This window comes from Palaemon carinicauda, chromosome 5 (assembly GCF_036898095.1).
Source record: "Palaemon carinicauda isolate YSFRI2023 chromosome 5, ASM3689809v2, whole genome shotgun sequence".
Lineage (NCBI taxonomy): Eukaryota > Metazoa > Arthropoda > Malacostraca > Decapoda > Palaemonidae > Palaemon > Palaemon carinicauda.
The window spans coordinates 120920177-120936300 of NC_090729.1; the positions used below are offsets into that span (position 1 = coordinate 120920177).

At 36.6% G+C, this 16124-nt stretch overlaps 1 protein-coding gene across 20 annotated transcripts in view; it reads right to left on the reverse strand.

The window, feature by feature from the left end:
- LOC137641452 (partitioning defective 3 homolog) overlaps nucleotides 1-16124 on the reverse strand; it is a 310783-nt gene that overhangs the window by 35148 nt on the left and 259511 nt on the right. For 15 of the 20 annotated variants that reach the window (XM_068373998.1, XM_068373996.1, XM_068374008.1 and 12 more), the window contains exons 2-14: nucleotides 8698-8898; nucleotides 6629-6862; nucleotides 6291-6458; nucleotides 5034-5185; nucleotides 4502-4702; nucleotides 4141-4283; nucleotides 3781-4010; nucleotides 3415-3657; nucleotides 2088-2129; nucleotides 1688-1790; nucleotides 1262-1470; nucleotides 902-1138; nucleotides 51-179 (exon numbers count right to left, since the gene is read on the reverse strand). In XM_068373998.1, the coding sequence (XP_068230099.1) occupies nucleotides 51-179; nucleotides 902-1138; nucleotides 1262-1470; nucleotides 1688-1790; nucleotides 2088-2129; nucleotides 3415-3657; nucleotides 3781-4010; nucleotides 4141-4283; nucleotides 4502-4702; nucleotides 5034-5185; nucleotides 6291-6458; nucleotides 6629-6862; nucleotides 8698-8898 (2292 nt within the window). Of the gene's footprint in view, nucleotides 1-50; nucleotides 180-901; nucleotides 1139-1261; nucleotides 1471-1687; nucleotides 1791-2087; nucleotides 2130-3414; nucleotides 3658-3780; nucleotides 4011-4140; nucleotides 4284-4501; nucleotides 4703-5033; nucleotides 5186-6290; nucleotides 6459-6628; nucleotides 6863-8697; nucleotides 8899-13028; nucleotides 13344-13369; nucleotides 13430-13549; nucleotides 13701-16124 lie in introns of those variants that run through there. The other 5 variants (XM_068374002.1, XM_068374000.1, XM_068374001.1 and 2 more) reach the window with 5 other exon arrangements.

Below are 16124 nucleotides of genomic sequence, written 5' to 3' on the forward strand. Positions count from 1 at the left end.
CTCCACATACTGTAATCAACTGTATATCAATAACAAGAAATCTGCCGTACCTTGTAGTAACTTTCATTACGCAATGCACCGTTATTACCCGTTAGCCTCTGAATGACTGGGTTTCTCACGTCAAGAGTGTCAGGATGAGCAAATTCGATACCATCAACAACATGGCGCCCACTATCGTACTGATGAATAAAATGGGAGAAAATCAGATTAATGACGTGTTAATAAACAAAATTATGTTTTTACACAAGATGCAATAATAATGTACTTCAAAAATCATAATACAACATCCAAATTACAATAAAGCTTTTTCACATGCTTTAAAAACTAATTTTGTAGCAGTACATTTAAGCAATTACACATAGCTTGACATTTAAAAACTGCAGAAGGGTGCCACTTACAAGGTATCTTGCTTGGTACACCTTGTCTCTATTTTGAAGTGGCTTGACTACTATTTTACTTTTATTTTTCACCTACATTACACTTCGCTCCTTCCTACTTATTTTCACATCAAAAAAATATTTTGGGTTGGTCCTATTCAAATCCTAAGAATGTGGCTCAGTGACTTATTAAACTAAACCATAATATGGTATGGATGATTAATTTTTAAAAGTGTAGTACTGTACTATTGGTTTTGTAATCAATTAACAGCAAAGATTGAATAACTATACCTCAATACAATACTAATACAGTTCAGTATCTCCGACACAAAAAAGAAGTAACATGTAAGTTTACATAAAAAATTCTACAGGAATTAATCCATGGCAGCGTTACAAATATCCAGTGTGCAGTATTCCAACTTCAAATTTAAAACTAGCTCATGGCCAACCTAACCAATAGATTACAATACATGCAATGTTTCTAGAAGTTATACTAATAAAAAAGTACAATAAATTAACCTCACCTTATTCATCCCTGTTGTTAATGTGGAATCTGACACATCTGTGAGGCCAGAATGGTCAGGTGTGGGAGTTGCAGGCGAAGATTTGGCTCCACCCAGGGTTTCGGTTCCTGAGGAATTTGTGAGAAGGCTGTTCGCAGAATCTCGGCCAGAACGATTTGCCGATGATGGACTGGACCGTTCTCTACTGCTATCTGTCCTTCTCGCCACAGTAAGGGAGATCATACCTGGGGTTGGGCCCTGTATAAAAAGAGGGGTTAAGAAAATGTTAAAGGTATAAAAAAAATGTATAAACAGAACAGCTGCAGTATACTGTATACAGTTATAGTAATGTATTACATACTCAAAAGAAGTAAAATTAACCTCTTGATGCATCGCAGTTCTCAGGGTCTTCATGGCCTCACTATTCGGCTTCCCCAGCAAGGAATGACCATTGATGTTAACGAGCTGATCATTCTGAAATAACCTTCCATCCCTACTGGCTGCTCCTCCATGGATAACATTCTTCACAAAGATTCCAAGGTCAACCGAGCCATTTGGACCCGAGCTGGTCTTTCCTTTCACACTTACACCTGAAATGTAGAAAGCATATATATATCATGTGAAATTTTACAACAAAATATTTTCTAAGATCTATTAACTTATTCACAAAGGCATAGATTCAACTTCAGTGTTTGACTTAACTATCATATATAGAAAAAACTGTTTAATGATACTGTAAAGACAATGACTACTACAAAACCTTATATTTCTCTTACACTAATAACAAAATAAAAATCAGTCACTCACCAAGTCCGGCTCTTTCAGAGTCATGGACAGGAATTTCAAACATCAGTATTTCCCGTTGCTTCCATGGGAACATGAGGCTATCTTCGGCTGCTTTATCAGCAGGCTGAAACATGGGGAACATGAAAGTATCTTTCTCATACTATACATGTGCTTAATAAAGCAAAATTTAAAACAAAATTACAACAATGGGAAAATAAAGAAATTATACTTACTAAATTCTGAGGGTTATTATATACCATATAATTTATATCTATGATGTATAGGCCATGTTCACAAAAGCAAAGAATTTCATGAAAAAAAAAAAAATACATGGAACATTAGAGGACTGTAATCCTTGATCATATGAATAAAAACTTTGCTTTCCATGAACAAGGCCTCACAGAACACTAAAGCAAAATACCTGGCGGAAGAAGGACAGGCTGTCTTGTGGATGGAAGCATACCTATAATAAAATATCCGAAGTCACTGGCAAATAGCATTAGGGCACACTAACATTAAAGTATTCCTTAATGTTTGATAGAGCAAAGTGAAATCTTACACTAAGTGCAAGGCTAATGAACAATGAAAAGTAGTGCACACCTAATACATCAAAATGAAGGAAATGCTGTGCAAAATTAGTGGTCCCTTAGCTTTAAAGTCATATGCAAATTTTAACACACAAAAAGCATGCCCATTATACGTCCAGTGGTGCATTTGAAAAAAATCCTATAAGTCCATATTAATCCCAGCTAAAGAGATTAAATTATAGCCGCCATAAAACATTTAACTCTGTGAAAGATGTACCTGGTATTTCAAATCAGTGACAAAACAAATGGTGCAGGTCCCTTGTACAATAAGTTGGTGATCGAAGTGCAAAACAAAGCTACAGCTGTGTGAATTGGTGGAGAAGCATTAAATCACCATAATGTTTTAAGTGAATGTGCAATTACAGTTAAATAAACAATGACTGGATCAGAATGCTCTATGATACTTAAAAAATAAACTAGTAACTAAAAACTTAAAATCTATTAATTAAACTTCAAAATCAGGCTTCAAGCAAAACACTCAAATCCTATATTCTTTTTTCTTTTACAAATTTTCATACCCAAATCTTCAAAAATTTATAATTTTGTAGCAAAACACTAGTATTTTTAGTTAACATTATCAAACACACAACTAAAATTTTACATTTATAGTAAAGCATCTCAAATATAACTTGGAATTTAACTGAAACAAGGAATACGACTGACCAATATAACTAAAAAAAGAAACCGCTATGACAATAATCCACTAATAATACACTTGTTAACGAAGTACGCACTATGCACTTGATCAAATGAGCATTCTGTACCATAATCACAAATTTGGTGAACAGTGCAAAAATATAAAGCGGCTTTACCAATGTGTGAGAGAGAGAGAGAGAGAGAGAGAGAGAGAGAGAGAGAGAGAGAGAGAGAGAGAGAGAGAGAGAGAGAGAGAGAGAGAGAGAGCAGGCCTTTGAAACTACTGCACTCTTGAAAATTTCAAAAGAAAGAAATACTGAACAAGGATCTTGTAAGCACTACTGGAAGCAAACTTCACCCTGGATTTCCTTAAATTGCTAACAAAAACAAATAGAAATTAAAGCTAAGCAACACAAAATGCAAAGCAATAAATCACATTACACGAAGCTATTAAAAATATACATAATGTAGTTTAAGTAATTACATTACGCAATACTACTGTAATATCTGCTTAAACTTCCTTACCAACTGTCTTGGTAATTTTGGACTAGAGGGTTTTTCAGTTTCAGAAAAAGAATCCGCTGAATTGTTCGGCACCTCGCCATTACGCTGATCTTGTCTGGATACAGTGAGAGTTGCAGTGCCACCAATTGGAATCTGCCTTAAGAGGCCAGCTACCTCTGACTGGCTACGACCTGTGACTTCAACACCATTCACCTCTAAAAGTCGGTCACCAATTCGTAGAGTTCCATCTTCGATAGCAGCTCCCTATTAACAAAATCAATGCAACAAATTAGGTTTGACACTGTATCTAAATCTATGATTTGAAGCTTATTCAACTTTATTCTGTAATCTTATGCATAATAACCTATTTAACTCAAATAACCTCACCTTGGGCAATATATTTTTTATATAAATCGGTGCTTCTCCTCCTGCAGGATTATCTCTTGTGGTTATAGAGAAGCCAAGGCCGTGAGGACCTTTCGTAAGATGTACAGTAACCTTACGGCCAAGTTTTCTGGTGTTACATTGCAATATAACAGCCTGGGTTCGAGACGACAGAGATGACGGGGGAACTTTTCTAGTTGAAGTAACACTTGCAACTTTGGCACCCCCAACAACTGAAAAGAAATAGAAAAGTTGAATTTATCATAAAGTTACAGTAATGGACATTTTTCTAACACCCAAAATTTTCTGCAACATACAACGCAGTAATTCTACAAAGGACAGTGAATAACCCTGCATACTTACACCTCTCCTCTCCTTCAACTAACTCATTTGAAAGCCCATAAGAGCTCTGATGTCTATGGTTAATATCACGATAATCAGGTCTTTTCAAAACTCTGAGACGTAATTCTGGGGATTGCATAGCCTCTTTGAAAATTTCTTGTGCTCTGTGGATGAAACATTTACAAATAATTTTTAATAAAAGAAATACTATTAGCCAATAAATTAACTTTCTGATTTGGAAATTTCTACAATTTTCTAAAAAATAAACTATTATGGCATGAAATAACCTTATCTTTGAAATGCATTATTTCAATAATTCTATCAAGGACCTCTTTTTTTACCCATCTTTAAAGAGTAAACTTATGGTCAGAAATAACCTTACCTTTGAAATGTAATATTATTTAAAGTCTTTCCGTTAATTTCAATAATTCTATCATGGACCTCTATTCTCCCATCCCTGGCTATCCGTCCATCTGGTTCCACTCCTTCCACCAACAGGCCTTGGTCAACCCCTCTGCCATCTGTACTTGGAATTACATGGATACCCAGAGGTCCTCGGTCATTACTTAGCACCACCAGAATGCTGAAAATGAAGAGTGATTTCCATCAATATCAGCTACACCAACCAGCCAGATTTTTGGGGGAGACTTTCTACCTTCTAAGGATGAGTCTCCTACTAAAGGTTGAAAGTTTGTATTTTGTGGAGGAAACAATCAAAAAAATTTTTAATCAGTTTGAATTTTCCATAACTATACAATTGTGAGACCTTCAACTTACACTGATTTTATTCATTATTTCAACTTCACTTATAAAGAAAATGTTATATAGGTAAACTAATCATACCAATGTGCACACTAGGCGAGATATAAATATGCTATAAGGCTACTAGGACATAAAAAGATAATTGAAATTACCAGGTATTTGAATCATCATGAGATGGGTCTCTAGAATGAAGAGGAGATGAAGCAGAGCCTCCAAGAGGTTCTCTTCGCCTTCCCTCACTGGCTACCATTGCCTTGTCAGCAGCATCTGCCCATCGTACCATTGCAGGATTGTCTGAAAGGACCTAAAGAAAAAAATCTTATTATTAGAAAATAGTAATTATGTACAATAAAATAATCTATTTGTATTTATTAATGTATCAAAAACTGCATGAAGGAAATAATGCTAACTTTATAATATACCAGAAATAAACTTTAATGCACGACTTGGTTGTGTCTGTCAAGGTTACTTATGGGGTTAAAATTCTCAACTTCCAATAATCCACATGTACCAAAACATAAGAATAAGCAGACTATGTACTCAAGCAATGTTCAGTTAAAATTTAAAATAGTATATATTTGTGCATCTCTATAATTTAAAATCTTTAAGCCTCCTGCAGCTAGTGTGTTGCTTAACTGACTTATGGAATGTTTTTAGTAAGGGATTCCAAATTTTTACGAAGCAATAGCTACAATGGCCACACCTTCAAGGTATCCTAGTTTATCCTCCCACAGAAGGTGGTAGATCCACTTAAAAAGGATGACTACACAGCCCCTTGCTAATGCCGAGTTTTCATTGAGCTTTCCTAGAGGGCCTAATGTGTTGGTTATTGGTTTGGAAGCGTGACAGTAAGATCCTTTCTATCCTGCTGATGTAAGCACATGGTACTCACACCATGGTGAGTAATGCTTTTAGGAGCCATTCATGTTTCATTACTAAGTTGTACTACCTGTATGCTTCTTCAACTGCTACTCCACTTCAAATCTCATCCCATTACAGAGTACGCTATTAATCTTTATTTACTTCTCCCTTCACTACTTGTTGCATAACATCCCCAAATTTCAACTGTTTCACGAGAATAGAGGAAGAAATTTCAATCAAGTTAAATAAACAAGAGGATCTCCCATAACTATTTACTTTATATCCCATTTACTCTCTTTATCCCTCATCCACTGCTAGCCAGTGTGCCACCTAATTCAGCTTTGCGACAAGTGCATTAATATCTTGCCCAAGCTTACCTAAAACATTCACTTACACTACACCATAAAGGGAAATAAGGGTTAGGTAGCACCAACCATGAAATATTCTGGACTAGGATCATACAAGAAGCAAATTAGTAAGAAATTTTAAGGCTAACGCACAAATCCCTTTGAAAGTTACATAATATTGCAAGGGACATATGTATTCACCTGGACTGAGCATCGATTATTATCTCTTGAGAATCTGGAGAAAGCCGTAGCAGAATGGTGTGAAGATGACGAAGACGACGAAGGGGTTTTTTCCTCACCTGACCCTTCTCCCCTCTCTCCAGGATCCGCGACAAACACACAGTCATCTTCATATGAACTATGCCCATCCTAGTTCATTAAAAGCAATACTAAACTATAGTTAACAGTATAAAAAGAAATACTAGACACACCCCATTTTTGCGACTTGCAGCGCATGTGTACATAAAATTAACATAAAATTCATCTTGCAAACTCTCAAGATGCTCCCAAGTAAGGAAACAAGCTTTCACGCTACTCACGACAGGCTTCATCGGCGTGGAACTTGGAGGTGCATTCTGATCCTCGATGATTGGGGCAGCCGACCACCTCTTGGTTGGGTCTGGAGGAATATTCGCTGGAGGTATGGGAGATAACCTGTTAAGAGCGGGCTCGCTTCCCCGCCGGACGTGGAGTGGAGGAGGAGTGGCACTCAGTTCTTCTCCTGTTATCTCAATGTCATTCCGTGTGAAGGGAGAGAACTTGTGCTCGATTCCCTGATCACAAGAAAAATTGCTAGTGAACTTTGCGGGAAGGCGGTAAAATAATCATATATTCATGGAAATATGGAAGTGTAAATCCAGTTATAACATATTACTAGATTCTTTCATTCTAAAATAACTTTCCTACAGGTTAAAACCATTCTTTTTAATACTGTAAACAACTATATTTATCTATCCTGAACTGAATATTGGGTTTACATCTCTTTCTACTTTATCTTTACTTGTGACTCACTTTTTTCATAATACTGTACAGTATACAGTACATACAGCATTAACAACTATAAACTCCTATGCACTAAAAGATGTCGAAATATGACATTTAACAGAGAGTGAGTGAACTGAACATGGGGGAAGTGTGCACTTAAGAACATCTAAAGATATAAAACTTCCACTTTGCAAATTCATGACAGCCCATTCATGGTGGAAGGATACATTGAATTTCCTTTTTGCAAAATTCATGACAGAACATTCATGGCGGAAGGATACATTAATTTCCTATATGCAAAATTCATGACAGATCATTCATGGTGGAAGGAAATATTGAATTTCCACTGCACAAAATTCATGACAGAACATTCATGCTGGAAGGATACATTAAATTTCCACTGCACAAAATTCATGACAGAACATTCATGGTGGAAGGATACATTTTATTTCCTATATGCAAAATTCATGACAGATCATTCATGGTGGAAGGATACATTGAATTTACACAGCACAAAATTCATGACAAACATTCATGCTGGAAGGACACATTGAATTTCCTATATGCAAAATTCATGACAGATCATTCATGATGGAAGGATACATTAAATTCCCACTGCACAAAATTCATGACAGAACATACATGCTGGAAGGACACATTGAATTTCCTATATGCAAAATTCATGACAGATCATTCATGATGGAAGGATACATTGAATTTCCACTGCACAAAATTCATGACAGAACATACATGCTGGAAGGACACACTGAATTTCCTATTTGCAAAATTCATGACAGATCATTCATGATGGAAGGATACATTGAATTTCCACTGCACAAAATTCATGACAGAACATACATGCTGGAAGGACACACTGAATTTCCTATATGCAAAATTCATGACAGATCATTCATGATGGAAGGATACATTGAATTTCCACTGCACAAAATTCATGACAGATCACATTCATGGTAGAAGGATACATTGAATTTCCACTGCACAAAATTCATGACAGATCACATTCATGGTAGAAGGATACATTGAATTTCCACTATGCAAAAATCATGACAGATCACATTCATGGTAGAAGGATACATTGAATTTCCACTATGCAAAAATCATGACAGAAGAATACACTGAATTTCCACTATGCAAAAATCATGAGAGAACATCCACAGTGAAAGGATACAATGAATTTCCACTATGCAAAAATCATGACAGAAGGATACACTGAATTTCCACTATGCAAAAATCATGAGAGAACATCCACAGTGAAAGGATACAATGAATTTCCACTATGCAAAAATCATGACAGAAGGATACACTGAATTTCCACTATGCAAAAATCATGAGAGAACATCCACAGTGAAAGGATACAATGAATTTCCACTATGCAAAAATCATGACAGAAGGATACACTGAATTTCCACTATGCAAAAATCATGAGAGAACATCCACAGTGAAAGGATACAATGAATTTCCACTATGCAAAATTCACGACAGAACATTCATGGTGTTAGGATGATTAGCTCTCTCTCTCAATCTCTCTCTCTCTCTCTCTCTCTCTCTCTCTCTCAATCTCTCTCTCTCTCTCTCTCTCTCTCTCTCTCTCTCTCTCTCTCACCTGGAAGATATCAGGAGAAGGGTTCTCGGAGTCTGAGGAGGCCGAAGTTCCATCTCCTCCCTGGTGGTGGTGAGCTTGTTCGTCGTAGATGGCAATAATCTGCTCTCTGTCATCAGCTACGTCGTTTAGACGGTCGTCCGGGTCAAGGATTCCCCCGTCTAGCTGCTTCAAGTTGTGCACCGTCACCCATGAATTAGACGGCTACAAAAGAAATAAGAAAAGCATTGTTGAATATTGTAAACTTCAACCGTTTGATTGCATAAGTTAGATTAATGGATTAACAGCACATCGTTAAATCTGTCAATAAACTAAAGCAATTTCAACAATCTCTAATACATTTAATAAATAAATGAAAAGTGTAGTCTAAAACCTATAACAATAACTACAATAATTGACTAGAACCAGTATAAAAATTATCTTCTATACAGTACGAGAGAAACAACTATTTTTTTTCAGCTGTATCATAACATACAACAGAAAAATTAAGAAAAACATGCATGGGTATGGACAGTACCCAAAATCTTCACAATCAACATGAAATGGGTAAATATAATAGGAAAAAAGGGATTATTCCACTTTAAAACTCTCTCTCTCTCTCTCTCTCTCTCTCTCTCTCTCTCTCTCTCTCTCTCTCTCTGTGTTTGATACAAATTAAATAACCTTCAATTAAAAAAATGCTAAAACGTTAACAGCAAGATAATATTTCGTGCAAAGGTTCAACTAAACATCATCATTATCTCCTACGCCTATTGACGCAAAGGGCCTCGCTTATCTTTCGCCAGTCGTCTCTATCTTGGGCTAAAAATATCAATAATCCTCCATTCATCCTCTCCAAACACATACGATAACAATATTATAAGTATAAATGAACATAACTTTGGACATTTTAAAATAAAATACAACAATAGCACTTTGGAAAACTTTAGTGTTTGTTTGGTAAATGCCAGACCTTGTTACGTAATCTGAAATGAGGGTTGAAGAAGTACCTTAAACGATTATTAATATACTTTTTTTTTTTGTGTAGGGAAATAAATGGTATTTCGACTATTTCATCACTTGAAGCTAATTTAAAATCCTTTAGTAAAATCATGATAATATATTATTGCCATAATCATATACAGCCTGATACCAATCTAGCTAACTATTAAGAACACGTTCTTCTAAAAATAACAATATTTAAGTAACAATGGCTTTATGGAGCAGAAGAAATCGCTTCATTAATACTAAGCATAACAAAAATTCTTTAACATTAACATAAAGTATTGTTTAGATATAATTTATAGATATGCGCTATATGGCCCAATATTGGGAAAAGTGAGGTCAATTAGCGTCCAAGTGTTATCTACGATAATCCCTAGTTATACTAGAAGGTATAACTTCTACTGTCTTGGGTTAGAGTTCTCTTGCTTGAGGGTACACTCGGGCACGCTATTTTCTCTCTCTCTCTCTCTCTCTCTCTCTCTCTCTCTCTCTCTCTCTCTCTCTCTGTTTTTGTAGTTTATATATGATATATCAGATTTAATGTTGTTAAATGTTCATAAATATTTTATTGTTTGTTAGTTTATTTTTTTTTTCATTTCCTCACTGAGCTATTCTTCCCTACTGGAGCCACTGGGCATAATTTATAGCATCCTGCTTTTCCAACTACAGTTGTAGCTTAGCAAGTGATAATAATAATAATAAGTTTGACAGCAAGATGGAAGAAAAGAAGCAAGACTAACGAACGCTGCAAAGACCCAAAGTAATGTCTACAGTGGCCCGCAAGCGGTACACTGACGGCAAACCCCACCCCTTCCACAAGAAAGCATAAAAGGATGTAACTAGAATAAAATTCTCAAGAACTTATATAATTTACTTTTAAGCCACAAGACAATTGGAGCAATCAGAATTCTTTCAAAAGCAATTTCCCTCAGTCATTATGTGTCAGATGTAATGATGACTTAAAAAATGTCTAAACTCCACTACAATCTATCTACCCAATTTCAAATTCTCGGCACAGGGCAACAGACACACCCCCTCTATGACCCAAAGGTCTAGAAATGATTCTGGGGTGACCTTCACTGACCTTTGGGGAAAGAGAGGTGTGTGTGCGTGTGTGTTGGTAAGGTTTTTACTGTAGGAGGCTCTTCGGCCATAGCGACAACAGTTGAACAGAGAACTGGACGAGATGAATAAACAGCAGAATGTAAAGAAATTGATGGATATTGACTACAAATAGAGAAAATATAAAATGGCGGAAAGAAGATACGATATAAAATAGTCCAACAGTAGAAGAGGGGTTGAAGGAGGAGGAGGAGAGGAAGCAGTAGGCTGTGAGGAAATACCACCACGAACCGTTCGGGTGGGGAAGGGGGGTCAGCTACCACCCAATCAACTTCGCATCACCGGCTGAGTTCAACAATTCATCACTGCCCTTACCTGGCCCTTTTAAAATGATTTTCCAACTTAAGGTAATTGCAAACAACGGAGAATGCCAATATTAATTTTCCATTTATGTTTCCACGTAAGATAAACGTGTATATCTGGAAATACGTGTAGGCCTACATGCATACGATACATCAGGATAAATGTATTACTTTACACACAAAACGATTTTAGGAAAACAGAATCAAAAGGATGAGGAATGTGAGTAAAAGATTTTTAAAAAATAAGTCAATGCGCAGGGAAGAAGGAATAAAAAGAGAAAAAATACGTGGAAAACATCTGCATGATTTTTTAAAGGCTCCAAGACAAAACCGCGGTCATTACGTGGTTAACTTCATTTTTAATGTTTCAAACCTTCGCCAGCGTGCCCTAAATTATACAACAAAGTTTATAACAAACACAAGTTTCCAAGCACAATTTAATCCCACCTAAACCAAACTGCGAAATATGTTTCATGTTCCAAGCAGAAGAAGAAACTGAAATGGAGAAGTTTAAAGTATCACTACTTCGAACACTAATTTCCCACTGATTTTGATTTTTTATGAGGGTTTTAATAAATATCTCGTTTTCGAACACACACGTGAGAGGTGGTAGCAGGAAAGGGGAAATTGGAAGAAGTTTAGAGGAGTATGAGGAGGTTCGGTGGAACAAGACATGAGGGTCAATGGTCTGCTTGCATGACGTCTCGTTGCCACACGCTGCAAACCAAGTGGTGTGAGTTTCACAAACACTCAATTTTCACATTTTTTCATTACTAGAATAAACAGATATCACAAACACCAAATTTTCACATTTTTCTATGTCATGGACAAAACTACATGATACGCGAGTCACAAATATTTGATTTTTTAATAGACTGATCTTTGAACCACCTGATCATCGTACACGGTAAAGGACAAACTTTATCATCTTACACAGTTGAGGACAAAGGAGGTTACGTGTTATTCTTTAAATGTACCAAACTGACAACCCCCCAAACAAAGACCAAACTTTCAAGGTAATTGTGATTTATTATAAATCACAGGATATAATGAATTTTCCCATTTTAAAAACTTATCAGCACAAAATATCCTTGAGGATGGTCTTTAACAAGTACCTGCTTCACTTCACGTATCAGGGCTTTGAATAAGTCGAGGAATAAAATTAAGGGCTTAACAGCTTTCATAGGGCTCTCACAAAGACCCTAAATATATTTAACAATACACTAACAAGTCACTCCTATAGGCGTATCCGAATATGATTGCTATTGGAAAAAAAATATTAGCAAATCATTCTTCCCAATTTCTTTGTGGCAAAATCATAAATGATATTGGTTTCACCTTATCGGGAGCCAGTGGCCATGGTAAGGAACCCACTACCACCCATCTCTCTCTCTCTCTCTCTCTCTCTCTCTCTCTCTCTCTCTCTCTCGGAAAATAAATAATCAGAGATTTAAGCACACCCTTAACTTCAGGTAAGAGCGACTACATGGCCTTGACCTTGCTACCCTTAGGCAAGGCGGTAGGTACTTGGTTTATGGGTAGAGCGCCAATCCCTAATTCCCAATTAGAAGATGAAATGACCTTTTGTGACACATTGTTTTCTTTTATGGGATTGGAGGTCACCAGATGGTTTAAACATTCACAAATACAATTATTTCTAATATCGTGGATAGTTTATAAAGCGGCTAACATTCACAGCCGTATAATGTCACCTTCAAATCTATAACCCAAGGTAAAAACTTTTACCATTAGAAATGAACTACAATAAGGCAATAACTTAAGAAAAAAACATTCAACATTTCCTAACAATATAATTGTAGTCTGCTCTGCCTAACGGCACTTGATAAATAAAAAGCTGTATTAGAAAAAAAAACTTAAAAGGGTGGAGTACTGTCTGAGCGAATATTAAGCACACCCCTGTCAAACCTCTTTGTATTTCCTGCAATTCTTGCGCTGCATAATATTCAATCCGTCAGGGACAAAATGCACTGGGCGAATTCAGCCAATAAACACCAGGTAAAAAAATCCACACGAGATTAGGAGTCCTACATCGCACTTATTCACAACTCTTAAAAATATCTTCTACTCTGAGCCGGATTCTGAATGGAAATTTGAAAATAGAGACCCACAATTCACAGTTCTTTCTCGGGAAATTCTGACTCACACGTCGCGAGAAATCTTATTCAATTTTCAGAATCAACACCGAACAGAGCTTTAAAAACACCCCCAACAGGTATCAAGTTATGAGTTAACTAATGACGACACACCCCATCTATTTCCAACTTCCCTCCCGCACGATAGTTTCGTTCCATCACAACTAAATAGGCGTTAACACAACATTCACCAAGTTAGAATTGGCCAATAGGTAGAACTAGGCTCTTGGCTAAAACTTCTACGAAATAAAATCCAAATCACTAGACAACACAACAGACAGGAGGATCACGAACCGGGCCCAGGAGCACCGTGGTCATCCCGTCACCCCAGAAGTAAAGGACACACTGAAGACTGATATTTCGGAGGGGCTGACTGGAAGGGAGACCAGAACGGCAGAGAGGCAAGAAGACTCTCTCTCTCTCTCTCTCTCTCTCTCTCTCTCTCTCTCTCGGTCTCGACGTGTGACCAGATTGTCGCCTCTACTACAACAGCTGCTGCTCTTCTACCTTCCCCATCCCCTCCCCTAGTCTAACGTCCTCCCAAAGACCCAATTCCCCTTTCCTTCTGGTCTCCCACCCCCCTACTTATCTATTCTGAACCTCCCTCCTAATTCTAATCGTTCCCCCCATTCAATCCCCCATCCCATACCACCCCCAAAATAAAGGGAGACATAGTACCATTCAGACACCACACACACACACCCGGCAGTCACAATCATTGCATCTTTTACTTCAGTCCGTGCTACCTCGATCGGCTTACTGTCAAACCCCGTCAATTGTCTGAATGGGACGGATACTTTCGCACAGAAGTCGTCCTTTATTCGGTCAATTTCAGCGTGATTACGATAGTACATCGAATCTTTAAATAACATTACCTCGTTATCTAAAAAATCGTTCTTTATCACGATTATCTTGAGAGCGTGTAACACAATACACCGATGCTAGTCACGTACTATCGCCTACAACGTACTTGACCTAGAATGCTATAATAAACAATACGTCCAATATTTACCTACAGTGATTATCTTCTCAGCTAATGGACGTACCAAACAGTTTCATTTAATCTACTGTATACTATTATATTCTCGAATTTAGGTCTTGTATTATAAGAGAGGTTAGACAACTGTCTTTAATTACCTCCGCCAACGAAGTTGGAATGAGGTTATTTTTTTGCCCCTATTTGTTTGTTTGTTTGCGAACAATTTCCTACAATTTTCCTCAAAGAGATATAAAACTTTTAGGGATTAATTGTTATGTTAACACTTGGAAGCTATTTCATTTTTAAAGTCCTAGGCCAAAAGGTCAAGGTCAAGATCGAGCAAAAAGTCGACCGAATTAACCCTAGGCAAAATGGTTTTGAGAAACAAGCACCCGTGGCGGAGGTCTACACAATCAGAGTGCTTTTTTTTTAGTTTCTTATCTAACAGTAGTTAGGCGTTTGTATTTAATATTTATTTTAATGTTGTTACTGTTCTTGAAATATTATATTTTTCCTCGCTTCCTTTCCTCACTGGGCCATTTTCCCTGTTGGGGCCCCTGGGCTTATTGCATCCTGATTTTCAAACTAGGGTTTTAGCTCAGCAAGTAATAATAATAATAATAATAATAATAATAATAACTGAGGAAAAAAAATAAATACAATGGAGTCTGACAAATGAAACTGGTAATAATATCATTCACTCTCTTAGGTAAACTGCTCTGAGCATAGACCTGCGACACAGTGCAATTGTAAAGCTGGAGTCAGTGTTTCGCCACAAACGAGTATCAGGAAATATGATCGGGCCAAGCGAACATGAGAACCCTGTCACATTATCAACACATCTCATTGCCAGATTATGCTTATTAAGGTCCACGTACCCTGGACTCTCAAAACAAGCCTTCTCCTTAAGAGGCAGAAAATTTATTTCTTGAACTTCATTTATTTTGCTTTACTGAGACCCATGGCTTCGAATGACCATTGTAGGATGTTGATAGTTTTTTTTTATTCAAATCAACTATCTTTTTATATGAATCACGACATTGATGCAGAAAAATTACTTCTTGAATTAAATTCTTTTTGCTTAATAAAGACCCCTGACTTCGAATGATCAATAAAGGCTGCTTTTAAGTCGACCATCTTTTTTATATTAACCATGGTATTGTTGAAGAAAAATTAATTCCGGAACTCAATTTATTTTGATTAACACAGACCCATGACTTTAAATTACCAATATAGAATGCTGTATTTTTTTTTTAGACGACAATCTTTTATATCAACCATGACTTTGTTCCAGAAAAAAAAAAATTTAATTCCATATCTTTTGCTTGACACAGACCCATTACTTCAAATTACCAATATAGACAGTCAGTTTTCTAAGTCAACTAACATTTTCAACTCAACCAGGATATTGCTGCAGAATAATTATTTCTTCAACTCCATTTCTTTTGCTTAACAGAGGCCCATGGCTTCAAATTACCCTCTTGCTTGAGGGGTACACTCGGGCACATTATTCTATCTCATTTCTCTTCCTCTTGTTTTGTTAAAGTTTTTATAGATTATATAGGAAATGTTTATTTCAATGTTGTTACTATTCCTAAAATATTTTATTTTTCCTCGTTGCCTTTCCTCACTGGGCTATTTTTTTTCCTGTTGGGGCCCCTGGGCTTATAGCATCCTGCTTTTCCAACTAGGGTTGTAGCTTAGCAAGTAATAATAATACTAATAATAACAATATGTCGTTACTGTTCTTAAAATACTAATTTTCGTGGTTTCCTTTCCTCACTGGGCTATTTTCTCTGTTGGGGCCCCTGAGCTTGTAGCATCCTGCTTTTCCAACTAGGGTTGTAGCTTAGCAAGTAATAATAATAATACTAATAATAATAATAATAT